The 27162-nt window shown below is 44.0% G+C and overlaps 1 protein-coding gene across 1 annotated transcript in view; it reads right to left on the reverse strand.

Annotated features, from left to right (window-relative positions):
- Window positions 1-7864: 7864 nt before the first annotated feature.
- The window catches only part of LOC138246883 (uncharacterized), a 69714-nt gene continuing 50416 nt past the window's right edge, over window positions 7865-27162 (reverse strand). The window contains exon 4 of the mRNA XM_069201632.1: window positions 7865-8130. Within this exon, the coding sequence (XP_069057733.1) occupies window positions 7987-8130 (144 nt within the window). The 3' untranslated portion in view covers window positions 7865-7986. The remainder of the gene's footprint in view (window positions 8131-27162) is intronic.

A 27162-nucleotide genomic window follows, 5' to 3' on the forward strand; every position in this document is an offset into this window, starting at 1 on the left:
GTCTCTCCGGGGAAAAGAACGTAAAACCAACATTCCAAATGAGCGCTGATCATGCGCGAGCCACAACAGAATGTTTTTAACAATAATAAATGGACGGTATGATTTTACTATAGTAAATAAAAGTTAACTTTTATAAGACAGAAATAATTTTGCAAGCAGGATATTTATCTTGACTGCGAGCAGCAAGAAAAGAGGGCTTGTTGCTCTCGGTCAAGATAGGTATTGTTGTACTCGATATACAATTGGTTGTCCTATTGTGATGCAACATAGTAGTAGTTCTTTCTTAGGGTTTTCTGGGTAATTAAGTTTTTTCTTGGCTGCTGGGTTTATTAAAGCAAGAACGGAAAGCCTGATATGAGCCTCCAAGTCTTGTGATAAAATTCACAGTTGATTTTCATGCTTTATAAACAAATAACTCTTCCTCTATTTTATCCTGGCAGTGGCCCCATTCACTCCCTTTTCTTGTAAAAGACTCCTGTTTTGCTCATTCCACAAAATAAGGAATTTCATTCACTGCAAACCATGTCCCGCCTTCCACGTGCTTCAGCATGTCATGAATTTCTGACATGCACTGCCATGACTCAATAGGCCACAAATCTCCCAGACTGTGCTGGGGGGGATTTACGAAGGGACCTCTTTCATTTGGGAAAAATAACATAAAAAAATGAAAAACAACATAAAAAAACTTCTGCAGGTGGGGTTTGAATCCTGGTCAGAGACAATACCAGCCATGCAATTAACCACTATGCCAAGCCCACTATTGCCGATATTTTGTTGCTAAATGCCTTAGAATCAGAGACATGATGATGTGTTCTTGTTTTCCTTTCCATGGTGATTTTATGCTACATGTCACAAATTCATATGGAATATCAATTCAATGTGATCTGAGAACATCACCACTGACACATAAAACATTTCCCAATTCTTTTATTTTCTATCCTATCAGGAATGTCTTTTCTTATTATGGCAGAGCGGGCAACAAAATATAACAGTCACAGCCAACACATGTTTCGAGTCACAAACGCTTCTTCAGGGCTTTAACTGACTGGTAAGGTGCCCTATCTTCAAAGCAAGTCAAACAGAAAAGAGAGAATTTTTTCATTGATGGCAAGCATTGGTTAAACTATATAGTCCACTAGAAATCTTTACGCTAGTCGATAGTAAATAGTTAAATTTTGATTAAATATCTAGTTTCTACAGTGACCAATAGCTAAAAATGCTGCAGCATAGGAATGAGATTGCACAATCTGTGTAGGCCATATTTGACAGGCAACAGAAGAGTGGATACCTGCCAAATGCTTTGCCTATCTGACCCAACCTGCTAGGGTAGAAGAACAAGCTGCCATGTGAGGGAACCTAGACGATCTGAGGAGTTGAGAAGAGGAGGACATTCTCCAATCTTTGATGTTTGCTATATATACTCTTTTAGACAATTACCCACACAAAGTTTAGGCTGAACAGTGAAATATAGATAGAAAATAGGCAAATTTGCTTTAATCCTTCTGCAAAAATGAAAACATACCACAGATGGCCTATACTGAACATTAAAGACATCCAAAGCTGTAACATAACAGAGATATCTCAACAAGACCAGACAAAGACTAGCAGTCAGTTTTGCAGAAAGGATTTTAAGAGAGAGATGCGGTATTTCCTGCCAACTCAAAAACAAATTGAGAATAAAATTAATATTGCACATATGATTATATTTATTTCGGGAAAAAAGGAGTAGAACATTTTTACTCCCTTTAACAGTCAGTATAACAAAAGATCTTCTGCTGAAATTGCTGATCTTGCTATTTCTGCTAGTGTTGCTGGTTTACCTTCTCTTGAGCAAACAAACCAGCCACAAGTACACAAAAGTAGGTAGAAAGCTGAACTGCGCTATCTGTTTGTAATATGGCACTGTTCTGCTATCTTTCATTCACATATCACTGCAATTTATTTTGCTGCAATATGTTGTGTGTCCCTTTTGAAATTCTGCCCCTATATCTTGACATGTTCTTCTTTTAAATACCATGCACCATGCTGTATAGGCAGAGAGTCCTACACAGTGGTCGCAAGTTAATATTTTAAAGGAAAGCTATGACAGTGAAAATGGGTTAATTTGATAGTCTGAATTTCAATATTTAAACTGCTACACAGTATAATGGTTAGTCTGAATTCATGTTTTACACCATTAGTTTAGTGGATTACAGACCAATAGTGAAATTTAACTTGCATGTCCTGGGTTTATATACTAGTGGCTTACAGGTAAGGTTAATCATGCCACTTAGGAGTATACAAATTTCATCATGTTGAAAGGAGGAACACAGGCACAGCACCACTAGCTACCGGCTGTAACATATGCAGACTTCTGCAGCCAGTAAAAACAGATGTGGCAACAATCTGGATTTAAATAAAGCAAAAGCTGTTCATTTCTTGAAGTTAAATCACACATTTTATTTTTTAGGGACATCTTCATGTAGGTGGCTGGTCTGTTTTGTAGTGGGTACCTAAGGTACTCACACCTTATACCAGGGCCAGTTATCCGTTATTAGTGAAATGTAGACAGTGTCTAGAAGCCAGGCTCCCTAGGGGTAGTGTGGATGAGCAGCAAAGGCCTAACTAGGAGACATGCAAAGCTCATGCAATGCCACTGTAGTCACACAGTACTCACACACAAGAAAGAAAATACTCAGTGTTACAAAAATAAAGGTACTTTGTTTTTGTGACACAAATGGAAAAAATACCATAGAGACTATACTCCCTTAGGAAGTAAGTAATACACAAGTTATATACACTAGTATGCAAGAAATAGCTTAAAAATAGTTAGAAAACAGTGCAAATAGTGAAAATCACAATGGTTAGAAATGGGCCTAGGGGGAACACAAACCATATACTAAGAAAGTGGAATGCAAAAGTCGAATTCCCACCTAGGCAAGTGTAGTGTGTAGAGGGGCGCTGCGAGTATTAGAAAACACTAAAGGTAAGTAATAGAACTCATCCAGAGCCCAGGAAAGCAGGAGAAAATCAAAGTAACGTTCCTAAGCACACAAGAACACGAGAAAGAAGGTTATGCAAGAACAAGAAGAGACTGCAAGACACCAGTGATGAATTCCTGGACCTAAAGACCTGTGGAAGAAGGGGACCGAGTCCAAGAAGCACTGAAGAGTCCAGAGAGAACAGGAGCCCCTGCTAACCCAGATGAAGGTGCTAAAGGAAAACCACCTGTGAAGAACAACAGTCAGTACTGCACCCAATAAGACAGCGGGTTCCTGGTTGGTGCAGAAGATGTCCCAGTCCAGATGGATGATTGCTGTCTGGTTTGCGTCGCTGGATTACACCAACAAGCCTTGGTACAAGCAAAGCTCATGGTTAGCGGAAAATGGCGCTGCCCGAGACCAGGAGGGACCTGGTAGACTCTACCAAGGAGAGGGAGTCAGAGGGGGCTCTCATCAACTTAGAGAGCCCACAGAAGACCAGGCAGCATGCACAGTAGTCCCACAGCATGGGACAAAGAAGGTGCAAAAGGAGGCCCATGCAGCACTACACAAAGGGATCCCACGCCGCCGGAGAACCACGCAGGAAGCTGTGCGTTGCAGGAAGGAGTGCTGGGGGCCAGAGCTGCACAGTCCATAAATACATTTGTGGAAACATGCCAACAAGCCTTGGCAACTGCAAAACATGCGGTGCGAGGGGGTACTGTCTTGCGTGGGGAGGCAAGCTCTTACCTCCACCAAAGCTGGACAGTTGGACGTCAGGACCATTTCAGTTTACCACCCTTGATGCTGGATACACGCACTTCATCAGGAGAGGGGACCCAAACCACAGGTCGTCACTGCAGAGGGGTGCCTGCTGAAGCAGGGAAGTGACTCCTTCACTGCAAGGGAGATTCCTTCATTCTTCTGGTGCAGGATGAAGACTGGTTGTCCTCTGAGGATGCATGACTGGGAAATAGTTGCAGTTGCTGGCAGGAGCTGAAGATACAATGTTGCAGAAGTCGTCTTTGCTTCTTGTGGCACTTGTAGAGTTCCTGAAAGAACCCAGATGCATTTTCTTTTGTAAGAAGGTGATGTAAAGGATGCAGAAGATTCCTGCTGGAGTCTTGCAATCCGAATCTGAAGACCCACGCAAGAGCGAGACCCTAAATGGCCCTGAAAGGGAGCCTGGTCAGCTACACAGGTAAGCACTGACATCACCTGCTGGCACTGGATACTCAGATGCTCCCAGAGTTCCCTACCACCTTGGAATCCAAGATGGCAAAACCCAGGGACCCTCTGAAGGAGCTCTGAGCACCACCCCTGTGGTGGTGATGGACAGAGAAGGGATCACTCCCCTTTCCTTTGTCCAGTTTTGCGCCAGAGCAGGGACTGGGGGTCCCTGAACTGGTGTAGACTGGATTATGCAAGGAGGGCACCATCTGTGTCCTTCAAAGGATTTCCAGAGGCTCTGGGAGGCTACCCCTCCATACCTGTAACACCTATTTCCAAGAGTAGAGGGTGCAACATCCCTCTTCCAAAGGAAATCCTTTGTTATGCCTTCCTGGGCTCGAGCTGCTCAAGCAACGGGAGGGCAGAAACCTGTCAGTGAGGTAGCAGCAGCTGGGGCTGCCTGGAAAACCTCAGAAGGCTCTAATGGCAGTACTGGGGGTCCTCTAAGGAGCCTCAGGAGTCCCAGATTGCAGGGAATCATGCAACCAATGCTCCCAAAAGCCTTGGGTTATGATTCCAACATATTTGATACCACACGTGGCCATATTCGGAGTTACCATTGTGAAGCTGTACATAGGTGGTGACCTATGTCCAGTGCACGTGTAAAATGGCGTCCTTGCATTCACGAAGTCCGGGAAATTGGTCCTGGAGTGCATGGGGTCACCTCTGCTAGTGCAGGGGTGCCCTCACACACAGGAGCTCTGCACCTAGCCTTCAGGATTGGAACGCTTGCAATATGGGTGACTTATAAGTGACCTGGTGCAGTGTAAGTGTGCATACACCCATTTCACACAGGCTGCAATGGCGGTCCTGTAGAAGCCATTGTGTGGGCTGCCTATGGGTGGTAAAAGCAATGCTGCAGCCCATAGGGATCCCCTGGAACAATGCCCTTGGGTACCTAGGCACCATATTCTAGGGACTTATAAGGGGGGGGACCAGTATGCCAATTGTGGGTGAAATACTGGGTTACCAGTATGCAGTGACAAAATCTAGAGGAGAGAAAGCATAATTACTGGGGTCCTGGTTAGCAAGATCCCAGTGAACACAGTCAAACACACTGACATCAGCCAGAAATTGGGGGTAACATGCCACAAAAGGGTACTTTTCTATACTTCAATTTTACTCACTTAAATTGTTCTGATTCTTTATTTGCTGTTTTTCATTCCAGAAACTCCCCTAAAATAACTGCCCTTTTGAGTTGTTACAGACATGTCATTTTCAGCAGTTTTGTAAACATATACACAGCAATTGAGTGCTATTAGAAATTGCTTTACTGGTTGACTGGGGTCTGAGCTATAGTCAAATAGCATCCACAATCCTAGTCAGGGTAAGGCACAAGCAAACTCCAAATTAATCTGTGCTGAAACCCCTACCAGCTTGGCACAGAGCACTCAGGCTTAACTTGAAGGCAATGTGTAAAGTATCCGTGCAACACTTTAAACAGTAAAAACACCACAAAAAAGTTCCAAAACAGGTTTGAAAAATAGAGCTAAATGTAATAAATATAACTAGATCAAGACAACAAAACTCCAATCAGTAGAACCAGAGTTATGAATTTATAAAGAATAAACTCTAATTTAGCGCCTAAAAGCATAGAACACCATATGCGGCCATCTGGTCATGCTGGATCAGGTCAACGTCAAAATTTCAAGCCGACTGAGATAGAGCAAGGGTTAAAGACAGCCCCAGATTAGTTTCTCATAAGTCTTACCTCCTAAAGTTTGATATCAAGTATTCTGTTTCGCGAGGAAGATGTTCTGCAGGAGAAAGGAAAGCATCTCTGCTGATGGTCGATGGGGCATGAAGAGCAGGCTAGGAGTTGCGGATGGGTGGGCTGGATACTCACTATGGGAATCTGCACAAACAGACAATGCTTGCTATGTGAAGAGAGGAACTGGCGGTGCCTCCTGCTGATTTTACTTGTGCGTGGCATGGTTCCTGTGCAAAATCGCCAGTTTGCGGTTGTGAAAAGCCCAAATTCTTGACATTATAAGCCCAAGAACCACACCAAGGACCCAGCACCTGAAATGCTCCCATTGGGGATCAGGATCTTGTTGAGGAGGGGTCCAGGAGCTGTGAGGAGCCTGTTTCATCCCTGAGGCTCAGAACACAATGCCAGCTGACTAGCCCTTTGAGTCCTGGTCCTGGGTTTCTACTGGGTTCCAGGTCTAGTTATTCCTTCCAGGCAAGAGGGCAGCAGATAAACCCAGCAAGGCAGCAGCTCCTTCTTAGTGGCAGTGCGGCAGAATGGCAGTCCTTTCAGTAGCACAGCAATCCTTCCTGGCAGAGCATCCACAGGTCCACAAGTTTACTGAAGCATTGGTGTCTGGGGTGCTGCCTTTGCAGCAGGGAGAGTTGTGAAGACCTGCCTTAAAAGTGCACAGATGTCCTACCTTTCCTGCCTCCAGACTAAATACAGGGGGCATGCAGCCCATTGCGTAGAGACAGGACATAAACTATTCTGGTGTAAGTGAGGCTGTGCCCAGCTCCTCCTCTTGCCGGTGTTGGCCCACATTGACACACCTAAGCTCCCATTGTGTGTTGCTGTCTAGGAGGAATACACAAAGCCCTGTGCTAACTACACCCAGTCAGGTGATCAGACACAGCTGCAGGCACCAAATTGATAACACAAAAAATGCAAACTTGCTAAAATTTGCATTTTCAGAATTGCAATTTAACATCCAACTTCACCATAAGTTTGGGTTTTAAATTGTGATTCCAGAGACACCAGACGTGAAGGTATTATCTCCTCCTAATTGGAAATTACACTTTAAATGAAATGAAGCAACTCCAATGGTATCCTGCAGTAGTAAATACACCTTTAAGAAATGTTTACTACCAGTACATGTAAAACTTAAAAGCACACGGCCAACATTTTATATGCAGTGCATCCTGCCCTCTGGTCTGTCCAGGGCCTACCCTGGGGGTCACTTACTTGTATTAGAAAGTAAAGTTTTGGCCTGTTAAAAGCTTTACTATGTCATGTCAACATGGCAGTTTAAAAGTGCACATACACAGGCTGCAATGGAAGGCATAAGGCATGTTTAAAGTGCTACTTCAGTGGGTGGCACAATCAGTGCAATCAGTACTGCAAGCCACTAGTCCCATTTAATTAATAGGCTCTAGTCACATGCAGTGCACTTTGCTAGTGGCTTATAAGTACATTAAATATGCCAGCTGTGGCTAAGCCAATATTACCCTGTTTTAAGCAAGAAGAATCAGCACTTTAGCGCTGATTAGCAGTGGTAAAGCACACAGAGTCCTAAAGCCAACAAAAACATATTCAGCAAAAATGTAGGAGTGAACTTAAAAACTTTAGGGATGACCCTGCAGAGAGGGCCATTTCCAACAAGTGCCTTCTATATTAACACAGTTTCAGTTAGTAATAACATGAAAGCCTAATTGATGTAGCACCCCATCTTAAATATTGCACAATATGGTAATCATTTTGATATTTAAGTTCCCCAAACCAATAAGTGATGTACAATATCATTGTGATTGCTTGTGACAAGATATTCTTTTGTTTGGAAAAGATTAGATATGAAATAGAATCAATAAAAGCATGAAAAACAACATGTTTGTGATACGTTCATTCCATTTACTAGTACAAAAACCACCATTTGTTTGGTTTTATAGTTAAAGAAACCACAAAAACATTTATGCATAATTCCTTTTAGCGAAAAATAGTTTATTAACAGTGTTTTACTTAAATCACGTGTAATATTATACAAGAGTTGACAGAAATGTACTAAATAATAGTTCAATGTACTGAGCAAGGCAAAACAGAAGTCCTATTTTAGAGCATCTCTTTTGACTTTTTTATTGTTTGAACTTCATCAAGTTCATCCTCATCACAGGGTAGGAGGTATCCTCTCATTAGCACTAGCTCTGCTTCATATTTATTTAGGCCTTCTATTTTTTGGAGAAGTTTGATTGTTATCTGCAATAGAAAAACAAAAAAAAACAATATAAATCTCCATACTTTTTACTTTTAGCACTAAAGGCTACATAGAAAGTAAAGATACCATTTGACGTGCCTTACAAGAAAGTCGCCTGTTATTCCTCTTTGAAATATATATATATATATATATATATATATATATATATATATATATATGTATATATATTTATATTTATATGAGCAACAATGTTTACTATGCATTTTTCCCCAAGCTTGTCATGGACGGAGAAGGCCAGTGTGCTTTACAGTACCTACAGAACCCATCTTATAAACATATTTTCAGCACACTGGATCTTATCAACCCTCATGTATCCCCATACATCACAGCCACATAGAACCTTGGAGATGCACTTGGCCTGATATAGCTCAACTAAAATGCTTGGAGACCAAGAGCTTGAACTCTAGGTTAAACTGGCTACTGCCCCTGTGGCCTTATCAAGATTGCATCTCCTTTCCTCAATCTGGAGCTTCCAATTGTTATTCACATCAAATAGCACCCTAGGTAACAAAAAGCAAATACTTTGGCCAATTTGTGATTGCCCACCTTAAAATTTTTGGAACTGGTGTATCAGGGACCTGACATATGATTTTGTGAAGTTTACCTCAAGGTCAAAACTGTCCATAAATTCAACAAACGTGTGCAGTAGTGACTTTAAGCCCACCACAGTTCATGCCATGAGGCATACAATAAAACAGGGAGCGGTCTAGTACCCACCCTTGGGCAGTCAGCCATCACTGAGAGGAGAGACTGTTTAAGTCCATTAATGTAAAGGGTGAGCAAGAAAGGGGCGGATATACATCCCTGGTGGACATCCCCACTCGTGCCAAAGTCCTGGGTGCAATCCGCACCCTGTGAATACCGCACCAAAGTGTTGGTATACAAGTTTGATAAAAGATGCACAATGTCTGGATCCATCCACATCACAAGAAGCAGGCCCCACAGTTTCCTGAGATTGGCCCTGTCAAAGGTGGACAAAAGGTCCATAAATACCAGGTGAAGTGATCCAGGCAGGGCAATGGTATACTTATTTATGATCAAATATAAATTTAAGTATTGATCTGTTGTTGATTTGCCTGGCCGAAAGCCAGATTGGACCTCAAAACATATAATTTGTGTCTGCTTTCAACATCAATCTATGTAAGAGTACCCTCCCAAGGACCTTCACCTCTGCGTCAGTTAGTGATATCGGCTGATTGCAATGTGAGTTGTGTCCCATACTTAAATATCAGTATAATTACAGCAGTAGACCATGAGTCCAGCCACCCTCCCTCACTGCGGCATTGGGGGTCATTGTCAAGGCTGGCCACCAAATCAATGTTGTCCACAAACAAGTCAGAGGGTATACCATTGGGTCGTGGGGCCTTATTGTGAGATAACACCTGAATACTCTGAGAAACTTTATCTAAGGTAAAGAAAATATTAGCTCTACCCACCAGTAAACCACCCTGGCCCTCCGCACCTTTACTGAGGCCAAAGCTGTGAACCCCTTTAAAATATTCCACCCATTGTTGCTCCAAAATGTGGTGACATAAAAAAGTATAGTTACATTGGCAAAACAAGGCCTATTTATCGTCCTCCAAACCAGAGAGCTCTTTATAGTTTCACAGGCCTGAGCTAAGTCCTCCCTTGGGGTCTTACTTAAGATTAACTTGCGGTTTGCTAAGGACTTATCATATTTCTTCCAACATATATGTACCTTGACAATATATATATATATTTTTTTCTCAAGGTACATAGATGTGGAGTTAACAATAGTAATTCTATACACACCTATTTGCACTTACCGTCTCAATATCTTGTTCCCCAAAGGTTTTGACATGACATTCTGTCCACACAATATTTTACACTTTGATATTCTACCAGACACTGTTTATATTTCTCTCATAAACTTTGATACACTATGACTTGACTTAGTACACTATATATAAAAGCAGGCTGAGACATTGTGTTTTATGGAGGGTTATGTCACCAACCACAAACACAACACATACTTAAAATCACGGATATGTGTACGTATGTACAGAAAAACACACATACATACACCACTTTTATAGTTGAAAACAAACAAGGCCAATACCTGTCTCCACTCTCAATCTAGTCTCTCCTTTTGTTGGGGAGACGGCTATTAATGCCTGGTCCTCACATACTTTCACTCTATGCGCAGTAGTCCCATAGTCTAGCGACTTGATTCTGGTTATTGATGACATTGCTCTTCTGGCTCAATTTTTGCAGGTAGTGTATGATCAATAGAGTAGTCATTGCAAATTGACTTACTTCCATGTCGCTTTTTTAAATTGAGAGAGGAGACAGGTGGTCATTTTGCATGTAAAATTGTTTATCACATTGTGTGTTTGTGTGTCAGAGTGTGGCCTCCCAATAATATGCATGTTGAGTGCACCTGCTCTGTTCAATTATTTTCTTCCCTAATGTTAATGTTTTACTACTGTCTCCCCTGCTATTGCTTAAAAAAATTATGCATACATTGCCCCTTTAACCTCTCGTCTCAGGTTGAATTACTGATTCACCCTATTTCATGTGTCATACCTTCATATTCTATTCCTATACTTGTAGGTTAAACACTCTTTGTAATCGACCCTCTTGTGGTATTCACTGCCAGTACTGCCTTGCCTGTGTGATCTTCCTGTTATTTTTATTCAAAATGCTACCTAGCAAGGCCCATATTTTAGGTCCTTGCAGGTCATCTTGCTGCACCGCCCTGTGTCACTGGCAAATGGTAGAAATACACCAGATTTATCCACTACAGGACACCCCTGTCCTTTCCACTGAGCTGGTGCCCTTGTGGCAACCTAGCACCAAGGCAGGCACCCTTGCACCATGGTGCAAAAGTGCCTCTGTTCCAGGTAGGATTTGTTTTGTGCAGGAAGGTACACTGTTCTGCCCAAAAATAATCTTGAGAGGCATTTCACTCTTCTTTGTGTGCTGCAGAGTGCAACACCCAGAGAGAGGAACAAACAAGGAGAAATAAACACATTACACCTCTTTTCACCTCACCTGGGTAGTCATAAGATTTTGGTGCATTCCCCAATTTCCAAGTCCTTGTAAATATGGGAATGTGTCAAAATCCATGGGGGTTGCATGGGAACACTGTAGGAGGCTGGACTGGCTTGTAGTGAGTACCAAGGGGTACTTACACCTTGCACCAGGCCCAGGTATCCCTTATTAGTGTAGAGGGGTGTCTAGCAGCTTAGGCTGATAGAAAAGGTAGCTTAGCAGAGTAGCTTAGGCTGAACTAGGAGACGAGTGAAGCTCCTACAGTACCACTAGTGTCACTTGCACAATATCATAAGAAAACACAATACACATATATACTAAAAATAAAGGTACTTTATTTTTATGACAATATGCCAAAGTATCTCAGTGAGTACCCTCAGTATGAGGATAGCAAATATACACAAGATATATGTACACAATACCAAAATATGCAGTAATAGCAATAGAAAACAGTGCAAACAATGTATAGTCACAATAGAATGCAATGGGGGCACATAGGGATAGGGGCAACACCAACCATATACTCTAGAAGTGGAATGCGAACCACAAATGGACCCCAAACCTATGTGACCTTGTAGAGGGTCGCTGGGACTGTAAGGAAACGGTGAGGGTTAGAAAAAAAGCCCACCCCAAAACCCTGTTCCCCAAAGAGTACAGAAGTCGTGATAGGGGAATTCTGCAGGAAAGACCAACACCAGCAATGCAACAATGATGGATTTCCAGACGAGAGTACCTGTGGAACTAGGGGACCAAGTCCAAAAGTCACGATCAAGTCGGGAGTGGGCAGATGCCCAGGAAATGCCAGCTGTGGGTGCAAAGAAGCTGCCACCAGATGGTAGAAGCTCTGGATTCTGCAAGAACGACAAGGGCTAGAAACTTCCCCTTTGGAGGATGGATGTCCCACGTCGTGAAGAGTCCTGCAGAAGTATTTTCGTGCAGAAAGACCGCAAACAAGCCTTGCTAGCTGCAAGGGTCGCGGTTAGGGTTTTTGGATGCTGCTGTAGCCCAGGAGGGACCAGGATGTCGCCAATTGCACGAGGGGACAGAGGGGGTGCCCAGCGAGACAAGGAGCCCTCTCAGAAGCAATCAGCACCCGCAGAAGTGCCAGAACAGGCACTACAAAGTGGAGTGAACCGGAGCTCACCCGAAGTTGCACAAGAGGGTCCCACGAAGCCGGAGGACAACTCAGGAGGTCGTGCAATGCAGGTTAGAGTACCGGGGACCCAGGCTTGGCTGTGCACAAAGGAAATCCTGGAAGAGTGCACAGGAGCCGGAGTAGCTGCAAAACACGCGGTTCCCAGCAATGCAGTCTAGCGTGGGGAGGCAAGGACTTACCTCCACCAAACTTCGACTGAAGAGTCACTGGACTGTGGGAGTCACTTGGACAGAGTTGCTGAGTTCAAGGGACCTCGCTCGTTGTGCTCAGAGGAGACCCAGAGGACCGGTGATGCAGTTCTTTGGTGCCTGCGGTTGCAGGGGGAAAAGATTCCGTCGACCCACGGGAGATTTCTTCGGAGCGTCTAGTGCAGAGAGGAGGCAGACTACCCCCACAGCATGCACCACCAGGAAAACAGTCGAGAAGGCGTCTGGATCAGCGTTACAAGGTCGCAGTAGTCGTCTTTGCTACTTTGTTGCAGTTTTGCAGGCTTCCAGCGCGGTCAGCAGTCGATTCCTTGGCAGAAGGTGAAGAGAGAGATGCAGAGGAACTCTGATGAGCTCTTGCATTCGTTATCTAAGGAATTCCCCAAAGCAGAGACCCTAAATAGCCAGAAAAGGAGGTTTGGCTACCTAGGAGAGAGGATAGGCTAGCAACACCTGAAGGAGCCTATCAGAAGGAGTCTCTGACGTCACCTGCTGGCACTGGCCACTCAGAGCAGTCCAGTGTGCCAGCAGCACCTCTGTTTCCAAGATGGCAGAGGTCTGGAGCACACTGGAGGAGCTCTGGGCACCTCCCAGGGGAGGTGCAGGTCAGGGGAGTGGTCACTCCCCTTTCCTTTGTCCAGTTTCGCACCAGAGCAGGGCTGAGGGATCCCTGAACCGGTGCAGACTGGCTTATGCAGAGATGGGCACCATCTGTGCCCATCAAAGCATTTCCAGAGGCTGGGGGAGGCTACTCCTCCCCAGCCCTGACAACTTTTTCCAAAGGGAGAGGGTGTAACACCCTCTCTCCGAGGAAGTCCTTTGTTCTGCCTTCCTGGGCCAAGCCTGGCTGGACCCCAGGAGGGCAGAAACCTGTCTGAGGGGTTGGCAGGAGCAGCTGCAGTGAAACCCCGGGAAAGGTAGTTTGGCAGTACCCGGGTCTGAGCTAGAGACTCGGGGGATCATGGAATTGTCTCACCAACGCCAGAATGGCATTGGGGTGACAATTCCATGATCTTAGACATGTTACATGGCCATGTTCGGAGTTACCATTGTGACGCTATACATATGTCGTGACATACGTATAGTGCACGCGTGTAATGGTGTCCCCGCACTCACAAAGTCCGGGGAATTTGCCCTGAACAATGTGGGAGCACCTTGGCTAGTGCCAGGGTGCCCACATACTAAGTAACTTAGCACCCAACCTTTACCAGGTAAAGGTTAGACTTATAGGTGACTTATAAGTTACTTAAGTGCAGTGGTAAATGGCTGTGAAATAACGTGGACGTTATTTCACTCAGGCTGCACTGGCAGGCCTGTGTAAGAATTGTCAGATCTCCCTATGGGTGGCACAAGAAATACTGCAGCCCATAGGGATCTCCTGGAACCCCAATACCCTGGGTACCTCAGTACCATATACTAGGGAATTATAAGGGTGTTCCAGTATGCCAATGTAAATTGGTGAAATTGGTCACTAGCCTGTTAGTGACAATTTGGAAAGAAATGAGAGAGCATAACCACTGAGGTTCTGGATAGCAGAGCCTCAGTGAGACAGTTAGTCATAACACAGGTAACACATACAGGGCACACTTATGAGCACTGGGGCCCTGGCTAGCAGGGTCCCAGTGACACATACAACTAAAACAACATATATACAGTGAAATATGGGGGTAACATGCCAGGCAAGATGGTACTTTCCTACAAACACCCACAACACTGCATAGGGAACACCTACACAGGGAAGAGTAAGACAACTCAACGATTTGCACTGCATTGCCTTACTCTATATTTCTGAAGCCATTCAAAGCCATGCAACGTGGCTTTGCATGAGTTCAAAAACATGACTTAGTGGTTTGTGCCACACGTACCACATTGCGTGTTGTAGGCATGGCGAAACCCACTCATAAATTTGCCCAGTAGCGCCAAGTTGCAGTTATTTATTCATTTCATTCTCAGATTCTTACACTGACGGGTTTTAATCTTTCTCATTTTCTTACTTAGGGTAATTATGATGCCTGCTCTCCTTTCTGCTCTGTTTACAACTTCACCTGATAAGGACCATTCAGTCCTTCCTTCCCCCATGGTCTCTAAACTTCCAAATCTGCCCATTAAGTTCTTATAAGCCACTGCTTTTTTGCTTCTATTCTCACTGTACCTGCCTCTCTCATCTTGTTTGAAAAACTTTCAACTTCATCTAACTCTGTAGTAGGGCTGCTGGCTTAATTGTTGCTCTTTCTGTCTAGGCTGACCCTTGCACATGTCCTTTCTCTACCATCTTTTATTTTTGAACCCTTCTTTCTCTCACACTCGCTCGGAAGACCCAATTCTAACATTTCTTGCATATTTGCACCTCAAATTGGCAATACCAGCTATATTCCCTTTCCTACAGCCTATAAACAGATTTTTCAATAGCTGTTTCAATAGCTTAAAATCCTCCCACTGATGATCCTGGCAGTTAAAGAGCAGCAGAGCATGGCAGAATCACATACTTTGTATGTGTTTGACTTCAATGCTACCCCAATATTGCATGCTCTTGACCTGTTTGTACAAGGCACCAGTAAAGACTGGATGGTGATGCTGATAAGGAATATTGTACCATCGAGATCCCTCAATCCTAAAGTGCATAAGCCAAACAGGGATTATGTTGGAGACTTTTAGAGACAGTTTTTTTACAATATATTAGAGGTACTCTGATTTCCACACACGCTTGGAGTTGCTATACTTGGGTATTTTTAAATTACTGAATTTGAGTGCCAAAGTAGAATAGATTTGGAATTTCTAGGTTTTGATAAATTGTCATAGAGCTGATTTTACATAAAAGCAAGAAACATGTTCACCACATTCTTAGAAAAGCAGGAAATATAATTTCCTTCATGCTCCACTTTGTTTTTATTCCTTTTACAAAGATCACAACAATAATAAACAAGTGAGGTGGGAGTACCTCGTTAATTTAAACACTCACAAATTTACACCATTAGAAATAACTTTCATCATCATTAGACACCCTTGAGGGACCTGATGGTCATTGCAGTGCTGGCCCAATGAGGAACTTCCCGATGATGAAGCATGCTACCAATCTCAGTGGATGAGGGCTTTTTGTCCAAAATATCAACATTTCCCTCAACCTTCACTCTCTCTGGATATAGTAGTACTGCTTTTCTGGAGGATTAACAGGACCAATATACTTATTATTTCCCTAGTTGACCGGGAGTGTTTATGCTGGACTTTTATTACTCCCCATCCCTCTAACTGAGGGCAAAGTTCGGGGGTCCTACTGATGTCTGTTTATTCCTGTACTCACTACTGCCAGAATCCTTCCTCTATAATCAGAAGTTCAGATGTCTTTTGATATTTGAGGGGCCCAGTCTCAGTCCATGGCTCTCCAATTCCAAGTCACCCCAACTCTGGCACCTCCTTGAGCTTCATTTGACTCACTGTTCATTGTCCATGTTCATCTTCAGTAAGGTTTAGGAGATAGAGACCTGCAGTTCTCTTGAGCCTTTCTGAAGATAAGCACAATGTGGTGGATCTCTCAAGTCCCACAGCATTCTGATCCAGTCACATGTTGCCTTTGCAGCATGCAACAGGGGATGTCCGAAAGTTGAAACTCTACAGAGGGAAAGAAAAGTAGAACCACTCTCGGGGAGCCAGAGTTTACCACTTTTGCACAGGAGGTAAGTCTTGAAGTATTACACGGCTAAGGTAGAGCCTCACATTTCTACATGTATCTGCACCTGTAATAAGTGCAAGTCAGCATGTATGTTATTGAGTGTGTCCTTTTAATTTGTTCATCTGCTTGCTTGTATATTTGTCCCAGCCTATGTGTCTTTGTTGTTTTGCTCCTAACTTATTTAGATGTGTACTTGCATGTTGTCTGGCAAGCCAAGTAGTTGGGAGCACTTTTACAAAGATATAAGAGTCCTGGCCTTGTTTTTTCTGACGATCAAAAGACAACGGGAATATGGGTCCTCTCATCAAGGCAAGCAGGAGGAAGGGAACATGGGAAGGGCTCTAAAAACACTACTGGCCCAGGGCCACACGAAAGCTAGGATTAGACATACCTTTTTTCATTCACATTCTCTTTTTTTACCATGGTCACCACATTAGCTGCTCCTAGAGAGCCATGTTCAACCCTCACTTCATCTTAAACCATTAATATAACTCTTTAAGTCCTCTTTACAAACCTGATTTGGTTGATTGCATATGGCGTCTATGCTTTGTATCATCATTTCATATGTTCGAACCTTACTGAAATGAACCAACAAAACATTTAAAAAATATTTATATGTTTAATATTAATGATAATTAACTTTAAGTATATATTTTAAATGTAGAACCAAAGGCAAAAGTGTTACTGCTATTAATATATTTCTCAATGAAAGCTTTAATTAGTGTAAATAAAAACATTATATTGAAATTAATTTTCAGAATTTTAAATAAAAAAATTACATTTGACCTAAAGTAGAAGAATTTTTTGTGCTTTAATAAATATTAAAGAGTATGTGCAGAATGAATCCAAATGTATTGACTTATATTTTACAGAATGTATTGTTACATGAACTTTTAAATGCTAAAAATGTAATATCATATTTTTTAATTAAATACAAAAGTTCTATTTTTACATGCTAGTTTTTAAATTAAAATATTTTATTTTTATCTTAAAATTTGTATTATTATTTATTTTTATGTAAGAAGATTTCCAACGGGGTGTGTGACGGGTTGATTGGCGATCACCCGCACACTTCCAGGTCCTGTACTGACTCTGCCCCTGGGGACCGTTGCCTGACCCGCCTCCCGTCCCGTGATTGGTGGGACTCTCAGGATTGGCGGGCCGCCGCCAGGTTAAATTTGCCTCTGACAGCACTGGCGGGCATCGATGGTGTGGAGGAAGCGGACGGACGATTACAAGAGGAGGAAAGAATCGGGCTACCGGAGGTCACCAAAGAGGAAGAAGGGCGGCGCTTCGAGACCCGGACCCAGCAACTGCTGAATGCAACTCGGAGAAACCAGCCGGAGACGTCTGACAGGTCCCGCGGGAGCAGGCAGCCGGGAGGACGAAACGCTAACACCCACCACGCTTCTGGAGAAGCGTGGTGAACCCAGGTGCGTGGGATTACATACCTGAGTGGGGAAAAGGGAGTGAAAGAGAGCGAGAGTGAGAGAGATGTATGAAAGGGGTTGAGGGGGGGAGAAGAAAAGGTGGGGAGGAACAAGGGAATAAAAAAGGGAGGGGTGGGGGAAAACAGAGTACCGACACCCTCTCACATCGAGCACACTGAAGCACTTTTGTATTTAGACTAAGGCACTTGAAAGGCACTGCACCTAAGAAACTATAGAAGGCACAACGGAAGAAGGGAAAAGACATTAACGCACTGAAAAGGCCAGAAGACCGGTTTCAGAACAGACGTACAAAGAAAGACAGCAAGCAAGAGAGAGACAGTGATATCATAGCCGTTGTAAAACGTGAAGTAAAATAGGCAGAGGCTAGAAAGAGAAAGGAAAGATAAAAGCCCCAAAAGTGATCCCTCCACTTACCCTATGTCTTCTGTTCTCTTCACATGTACCTCCCGGGACCCCTGAGCGCCAAGGAAACAAAAGAGAGAGAAGAGTGAGAGCGACCACAACCAGAAATCACCCACCACCCAAAGGAGAAAACCTTTAAAACTTACCTGCACCATACCTCACCGACTATCCTCTTGTCCTAATAAAACACTGGTACACCTGACCAACGCGTTCGAGTATTCCTTCCACACGGGAACCGATCACGAGTGGTGTCAGAAGTGGGATCGGATAGTATCCCCACCATGGAAGAAAAGGCAACCATGGCCGATGTAATTGCACAATTAGCTGAAGGACAACGCCACCTACAGTTAATATGGGAGCAACAAATGAAAGAGGCAAAAAAAGAGCGGGAGGCATTACAAACTGCTCTTAAAAGTCAGGCCACAATTATGGCCAATAATCAGCTGGTGCATGAGACCGCATTGGGGAAGCTGACAGACACAATCGCCCATACTAAAGTACACCCTAATGTACCGAGCAGTATGTTGCAGCGGTATCAGGAGCAGGAAGATCCCGACTCATTCTTCACAAACTTTGAGAGGGTAGCTAGCACAGCTAATTGGCCCGAGGATAAATGGGGCCAGTACATCGCCCCGCTTCTCACTGGTCACCTGCAGTCTGCCTATCAAGCAATTAATCCGAGTGGGACTCTTCCCTATAGAGACATCAAGAAAGCCATTCTAGAAAGAGTGGGCCTCGACAGTGAAAGCTACCGGACCAGATTCAGAGAAATGAAATGGCAGCATCAGGAGAACCCTCGCACTTTATACTACCGCGTGCAACACGCAGCCGGCAGGTGGTTACATCCCTCGGAAAAATCCAGGGAAGAAATGTTTGATATTATAGTCCTAGAGCAATACCTGGACGCATTACCTTCTACTACTCGCAATTGGGTACGGCAACATCCCGGTCTCACTAATGAAACGGCTATGGATCTAGCCTGTGCTTATCATAGGAGTCCGGACTTCAGCGCTACCGGAAGAAAAGTTCCTCCCCCTCCAATCCGACCAGGTGGATCTAGAACTGTTCCCCATCGATCTGTGGTGAGCCATGGATCTGACCGCCCTCAACCTATGGGCCCAGTCGGTTCCGGATACCCCGGCACAGGCCCACAATGTTACAACTGCTCTGAATGGGGCCACATAGCCAGGTAGTGCACTCAAAGAAAAGACGCAGAAGAACCCAAGGAGATCGGCCTGACTAAAGGGAGAGTATTTTGGACGGGAGGGGGAAAACCCAAATATACCCTCCCTATCCTTGTCAATGGTATAGAAAGAATAGCGTTAATTGATTCAGGCTGCAGCCAGAGTGTTATCAGAGGGAATCTGGTATTACCAGGTCAGGAAGATCCGGAAACTCACGTACTCATCGTCTGTGTACACGGTGATCGACGATACTACCGCCTTGTCACGATCTGGTTGAAATGGAGTGAACACCCTGAGGAATTACAGGTCGGGGTACTCTCTAAGTTAGAGGAAGACATTATACTAGGGACTGACTATGAGGGATTTCCTTCTTTATTAGAGAAGGCTGGACAGGAGCATGTGTTTAGAGACTGGTGGAAGGAGGCACCCAGTGGGGTGGTTATAGAGGACCCAAAACCCGTGCAAGCTAATCTCAGTAGGAAACAAAAAAGGGAGCAACGGCATTCTTATGGGCAGAATAACGCCTCCCCGGAGAAACTTAGAAATGCGGGAACAGTTTGTACAATCACTGGGGATTTCCGACGGAGTCAGAATGAAGACCCCACATTGAAGCATGCATGGCAACAGGCAACCATCGGGGCAGTACAAGGGGTAGGTCCCAGATTCCTGATCCAAAATAATCTATTGTATAGGAAGCCCAACAACTCAAGAGGAAATGTCCTGCAATTAGTGGTTCCCCGTAGCCACCGCCAACAGGTATTACAGCTAGCACATGGGGATCATGGGGAAGGCCATTTAGGAAGAGAAAAAACAGAGGAAGCTGTACTGAAACGATTCTATTGGCGGGTGTTTATGGAGAGGTTCGTAGGCATTGCTCCGCATGTATAAAATGCCAGCTATACAATCCCTCTAAAACAAGACCTGTTCCCTTACAACCACTTCCAGTCATAGATATTCCCTTTTCCCGAGTTGGAATGGATATTATTGGTCCTCTCACCCCTTCTACCCGAGGCAGACAATATGTATTAGTATTAGTGGATTATGCCACGAGATATCCAGAAGCCACTGCCCTCCCCAGTATGCATACGAAAGCAGTTGCCTAGGCAATGATAGAGTTCTTTTTGAGGGTAGGATTCCCAAATGAAATATTAACGGATCAGGTGACTCCTTTTATGTCCAGACTAATGACTGAGGTTTGTCGATCACTGGGGGTGAAACAAATCCGTACTTCTGTATACCACCCTCAAACGGACGGACTAGTGGAAAGATACAACAAAACCATTAAGTCTCTCCTATGGAAAAGTATATCCGAGGCGGGTAAGGATTGGGAAAAGAAACTTCCTCTGGTCCTATACGCTATCCGGACCCATATGCAATCCTCTTTAGGTCATAGCCCTTTTGAAATGTTGTTCAGTCGACAGCCTCGTACGTTGATAGATATGTTAGCGGAACAATGGGAAGACACTGAAGAAGAGGTCAAAGATTTGTTAACTTATACCAGAGATTTGCGAGAAAACCTCAATTCAGTATGGGAAGAAGCCCACACTGCCTTGCGTGCTGCCCAGCAGAAGCAAAAGCAGTTGTATGACACTCACAGTGCTGTTAGAACATTGGCAGTCGGTGATAAAGCACTGGTCTTACTCCCCAGCACTGATAATAAATTATTGGTCCGATGGCAAGGTCTCTTTGAAGTAACTGCCCAAATAAACCCCACCACATATAAGTTATCCATGTCCCAAAATGGCAGAAGAGAACAGATATATCATATCAACCTTCTTAAGAAATGGATAGAACCCACTGATGGACAAACCATCCATTATGTCACTGCCGAGGTAAATGAGGACATTACGTACCTCATCCTTACACCCCACAATGCATCTAGTCCAGGAAAGCCCTGGATCAATCCTAATCGGACACGGCAATACCTTAACCAGCTACAGCACGTGGTGACCCAAAATCAAGACGTATTTTCCAAATATCCGGGAAGAACCTCCTTAATACAACATCCCATTCACCTTAAAGAAAATACGGTATCTCGACAGAGACCGTACCGCATCCCTGAAGCCAAACAGAAAATTATAGAGAAGGAAGTCCAGGCCATGTTAGCAGCCGGTATTATAGAGCCATCAGCCAGCCCTTGGTGCTCGCCAGTCGTGTTAGTTCCTAAACCCGACGGCAGCACCCGATTTTGTGTTGATTATAGGGGTGTCAATAACTTAACATACTTTGATGCATATCTTATGCCTAGAATTGACGAGCTGGTTGAAAGGTTGGGTCAAGCCAAATATCTAACCACACTGGACCTCACAAAGGGATATTGGCAAATACCCTTGAGAGAGGGGGATAAAGAAAAAACATCCTTTGCCACCCCTTCAGGCTTATACCAATTCACTGTCTTGCCGTTTGGGTTACACGGGGCCCCTGCCACCTTCCAAAGGCTCATGGATGACATTTTACGACCATACAGGCAGTATGCAGCTGCCTATCTGGATGACATCGTTATCTATAGTAAAACATGGGCTGAACACATGTCCCACCTTGAGTCCGTTCTAAATGTCCTTAGAAAAGCTCAGTTAACCGCCAATCCAGAGAAATGTAGGCTGGGGCAAACTAGTATCAAATATCTGGGTTACGTTGTAGGAGGGGGTAAAATAAGACCCCAAGTAGAGAAACTAGACGCTATTTCCCAGAGGTCCTATCCGGAAAAGAAAAAAGATGTTAGGGCGTTTTTGGGGCTTGTTGGCTATTACAGACGCTTTATTCCCCATTTTTCAACAATCGCCGAACCCCTTTCTAACTTGTTGTGAAAGACATGTCCCAATACTCTTAGACCTCCTTCGGATACCGAGTTGGGTAGTTTTGACAAACTTAAGACCGCTCTTATCTCTGCACCAGTCCTCTGTTGTCCGGATTTTGATAAACCTTTTGTGCTCTTAACTGATGCCTCGGAGGTGGGCCTTGGGGCTGTGCTAACGCAACCTCAGGATGATGAGTCTCTCCACCCCCTTCTGTACATCAGCCGGACACTTCTCCCGCGTGAACGGCACTATCTGGCTATAGAGAAGGAGTGCTTGGCCATTAAATGGGCTATTGAATCTCTTCGATATTATCTGTCTGGCCAAACTTTTACCCTGGTCACAGACCATGCCCCTCTCACCTGGCTCACCCATCATAAGGACACTAATTCCCGGGTGCTGTGCTGGTTCCTTTCATTACAGCCTTTTTCATTTCAGATCCGGCATCTCCCAGGTAGCCAAATGGTGACGGCTGATTTTCTGTCCCGGTATCCTGCATCTCCGTGCCTCGACAGTCCACTCTCTAGGGGGAGTGTTTGTGACGGGTTGATTGGCGATCACCCGCACACTTCCAGGTCCTGTACTGACTCTGCCCCTGGGGATTGTTGCCTGACCTGCCTCCCGTCCCGTGATTGGCGGGTAGCCGCCAGGTTAAATTTGCCTCCGACAGCACTGGCGGGCATCGATGGTGTGGAGGAAGCGGACGGACGATCACAAGAGGAGGAAAGAATTGGGCTACTGGAGGTCACCAAAGAGGAAGAAGGGGGGCGCTTCGAGACCCGGACCCAGCAACTGCCGAATGCAACTCGGAGAAACCAGCCGGAGACGTCTGACAGGTCCCGCGGGAGCAGGCAGCCGGGAGGACGAAACGCTAACGCCCGCCACGCTTCTGGGGAAGCGTGGCGAACCCAGGTGCGTGGGATTACATACCTGAGTGGGGAAAAGAGAGAGAGAAAGAGAGCGAGAGTGAGAGAGATGTATGAAAGGGGTTGAGGGGGGGGAGAAGAAAAGGTGGGGAGGAACGAGGGAATAAAAAAGGGAGGGGTGGGGAAAACAGAGCACCGACACCCTCTCGCATCGAGCACACTGAAGCACTTTTGTATTTAGACTAAGGCATTTGAAAGGCACTGCACCTAAGAAACTATAGAAGGCACAACGGAAGAAGGGAAAAGACATTAATGCACTGAAAAGGCCAGAAGACCGGTTTCAGAACAGACGTACAAAGAAAGACAGCAAGCAAGAGAGAGACAGTGATATCATAGCCGTTGTAAAACGTGAAGTAAAATAGGCAGAGGCTAGAAACAGAAAGGAAAGATAAAAACCCCAAAAGTGATCCCTCCACTTACCCTATGTCCTCTGTTCTCTTCACATGTACCTCCCGGGACCCCTGTACGCCAAGGAAACAAAAGAGAGAGAAGAGTGAGAGCGACCACAACCAGAAATCACCCACCACCCAAATGAGAAAACCTTTAAAACTTACCTGCACCATACCTCACCGACTATCCTCTTGTCCTAATAAAACACTGGTACACCTGACCAACGGGTTCGAGTATTCCTTCCACACGGGAACCAATCACAGGGTGTTTATTTTAAGTCTGTATTGTGTGGTTATTTTGTATGGGTGGGTATTGCATTACCAGTTGTTGGCCATGTGTGGTGCTGGGCTTACTTCAGCTCTGAGCTGGACTGATTCACTACTATTTTGGGCTGTACTAAATATAGAAGTAAGGATCAGATTTAAGAGCCCTTTGTGCCACTTTTGCGCTGCCTTAGCGTCATTTTGTTGATGCTAAGGTGTCCTTATCCCTGCGCCATGTTCACAAAGTGGCACAATACATACATTGCACCACTTTGTAAGCCCTTGCACCACATCACTGCGCCATTTTTTCTGTACTTTTTAACATATACTCAGAGCAGGTGTCAAAATGAAGCACCCATTTAAATCAATGGGCCTCCTTGCACTTTGCTACACTGACGTGAACAAACCGCCACAATAGCATCAAAAATGTTGACGCTATTGTTCTAACTACCACCATGGTGCGCCATTTCTTAAATGCGATGCACACATGGTGGCGTTAGGGGGACACAGCACCAAGTTTCTTAAATTCAGCCCTTTCCTGAATAGGAATGATCTTACTCTTTTGTGGGTGGGTCAACTTTTCTCCCTAACCCCTCCCTCATATTCCCTGACCCTCACTAAACCCTTCCTTACCACCCCCAACCCTCTTCACTTTAATCATAAGTATTCCCAATTTTCCAGCCAGTCCCCTTAGTACCTTCCATATTTAATACTCAAACATGGTGTTGAGTGCAGGGAGGCTTTGGGTGAAAATAGCTGCACGTTTAACAAATGCATTTGATTTATTGATTGATTTATAACATATACCTACCTATGCAGAGTCTCTTGGGGTGGAGATCTCCACACAAAAACCACAGGAAAGGCAAAGGTGTACAGGCTGCAAATATGTTTGTAAATAGCGTTTTATATAATGCATTTTGTGAATATCCCCTTAACTAGAATGGCAAAGCTTTTCAACATCCTATATTGTTTTTTCTGAAATTTCTGTTTCATACACCACCATACACTTCATGCTCCTTTATCTAACTCTTGCAGGTCTTTTTCATATCTGCTTTCTCTCTTTCTCCTTGTTTCCTGTCTTGCTCTTTCTTTCTTATTTTCCCCCTTCACTCTGGGTCAAAGTCAAATTTAATAGTTTATCCCTTTGCCCAAAAAGAGGGTGGCTATATGCCCCACCTGATGCCACAACCTTGAAGTAATCACTGATCAGCACATTGTAGTTTTGCTTTTAATAAGTGTCATTGATGGGATCACATTTAGTGCATTAACATGTTACATAGAGAATACATTTGGAAGGTATTGGATGGTAAGTCTTCTGACCCCCCATCAACTGATCTAGGCCAATGCTTCTGCTAACCTTGTGTTAATGGCAAAATGTGCACTGGCAATCTCAGAATCCTGTTTCTGTCAGCAGTTCTGCCGGGATTCTGCCAGGATGAATGGTAAAACTTGCATGACAAGGGCCAAAAACCAAAGTTGAAATAGATTGCAGTGGATAGTTGATGAAAAACAGCCTCCCAGAATAATCGAAGCTAAACATGGGTGTCACATGACATTTGAGGAAAGACTATAAATTGATCACCATGCTATTTGAGATAGAAAAGGGACTGCTGCTGCATTATTGGATACAAGGTCCTTTAGGCTCGGTACAGGAACCACAAAATTGTTTGGTTGTTGTTCTGGGTTCTAGACTGACATGTGGATTGTTTCTAATTAGCTTCTCTTACATAATTTAAAACATTTACCAATCAAATTCTACAGCACACATAGAGAAACATGAATAGCTGTTTGTAGCTAACAATCTTGAGATGTAAATTGCATAACTGAAAATATGAGGACTTGAGGCACAGCATTAAAGAGAGGAAAGGTGGTTGAAATTCCTTAATTTGTGGCAAGAGAGATAGGGGAAGATTGTATACTAAAAATACATGCTTGGGGCCAGTACCAGGGTGAAAGAGAGTAAAGGGTTTTTGTTTATTAAGTGTGAAAAGCAACTGTGAATTTGTGGCATGTAACCTAAAAATCACAATGAACATAAAAGAAGGACTTCATCACTGTCTCTCTCATTACAAGGCCTTGTGCCAACCAAGGGTATTGTAATAGTTCTTGGTTTAATTGATAGTAGCTTGGGGTAGCCTTGTTTTTGACCAGGGTTCAAACCTCACCTAGAGAAAAATCGTTTTTGAAGTTGTTTTTCATTTCTTTTTAATGTTAGCCAAATGAAAGAGGTCCCATTGTAAATCACCCCCTGGCACTGGCTGGACACTTTGTGGCCTATTCAGTCATGGCAGTGCATGCTAGAAATTTGTGACATGCTGTGGCATGTAGAAAGGGGAGCAAGGTTTGCAGTGAAAGAAATCCCTTAATCTGTGGAATGAGATAGAGGAAGCTTGTATACTAAAAATAAATGCATGGGGCCAGTACCAGGGTGAAATACAGTAAAGGTTATTTGTTTATGAAGTGTGAAAAGCAACTGTGAATTTGATGCATATAACCTAAAAATCGCCATGGAAATAAAAGAATTACTTCATCACTGTCTTTCTGATTACAAGGCCTTTTGCCAACCCCAGGCAATATAAAAGTGCTTGGTTTAATGCATAGCCGGTGGGGTTAGTATTGATTTTGACCAGGGTTCAAACCTCACCTGGAGTGAAATCGTTTTTGAAGTTGTTTTTCATTTGTTTTTAAATGTTAGCCAAATGAAAGAGGTCCCATTGTAAATCAACCCCAGGCACTGTCTGGATGATTTGTAGCCTATTCAGTCATGGCAGTGCATGCTAGAAATTTGTGACATGCTGTGGCATTTAGAAGGGGGAGCAAGGTTTACAGTGAAAGAAATCCCTTAATCTGTTGAATGAGAGATAGAGGAAGCGTATATACAAACAATAGATGCATGGGGCAGTGCCAGGGTGAAAGAGAGTAAGGGTTATTTGTTTATGAAGTGTGAAAAGCAACTGTGAATTGAGATTTTCCTAGCCTCGGTCCCAGAAAGGCTAGATTTTATTAAAGACACGGAGGCGAGTATTATGCCAAAGCTTTTCTTACTTTATGAAATAGAAGCCAAGAACTACATATCCCAGAAACACTGGGAAAGAAACTACAGAACTACATCACAATAGGGCAAACCAATCACACAACGAGCCCCCTCATAACAATCTTGACTGAGAGCACCAAGTCCGCTTTTCTTATGAAAGTTAGTCATAAGAATAATCTGAGAAGAACCACAAAATCACATAAAGAGTCGTGATAGCAGAGAGGAAGTCCTTGCAGAAATCCATAAAGAATGGAGAGGAAACCGCAGGAGTACAGGAAATTCCATGCAAAGATTCCAGACCAGGAGCAGCCGGAAGTCAATCAACTGGAAGCGGTGGTATTAGTTGAAGACATGGCCACTGCAAAATAGAAAAGGGAGGGATAAAGAATGTGGAGGGATAATGCTCGCCTCTGTGTCTTTAATAAAATGTAGTCTTTCTGACACCAAGGCTAGAAAAATCACAATTTATTTCAAGACCAGAAGCTCATATTATGCTTGTTTAAAGCAATGAAATAACAGTGTCT

Source organism: Pleurodeles waltl, chromosome 7 (assembly GCF_031143425.1).
Source record: "Pleurodeles waltl isolate 20211129_DDA chromosome 7, aPleWal1.hap1.20221129, whole genome shotgun sequence".
Classification (NCBI taxonomy): domain Eukaryota; kingdom Metazoa; phylum Chordata; class Amphibia; order Caudata; family Salamandridae; genus Pleurodeles; species Pleurodeles waltl.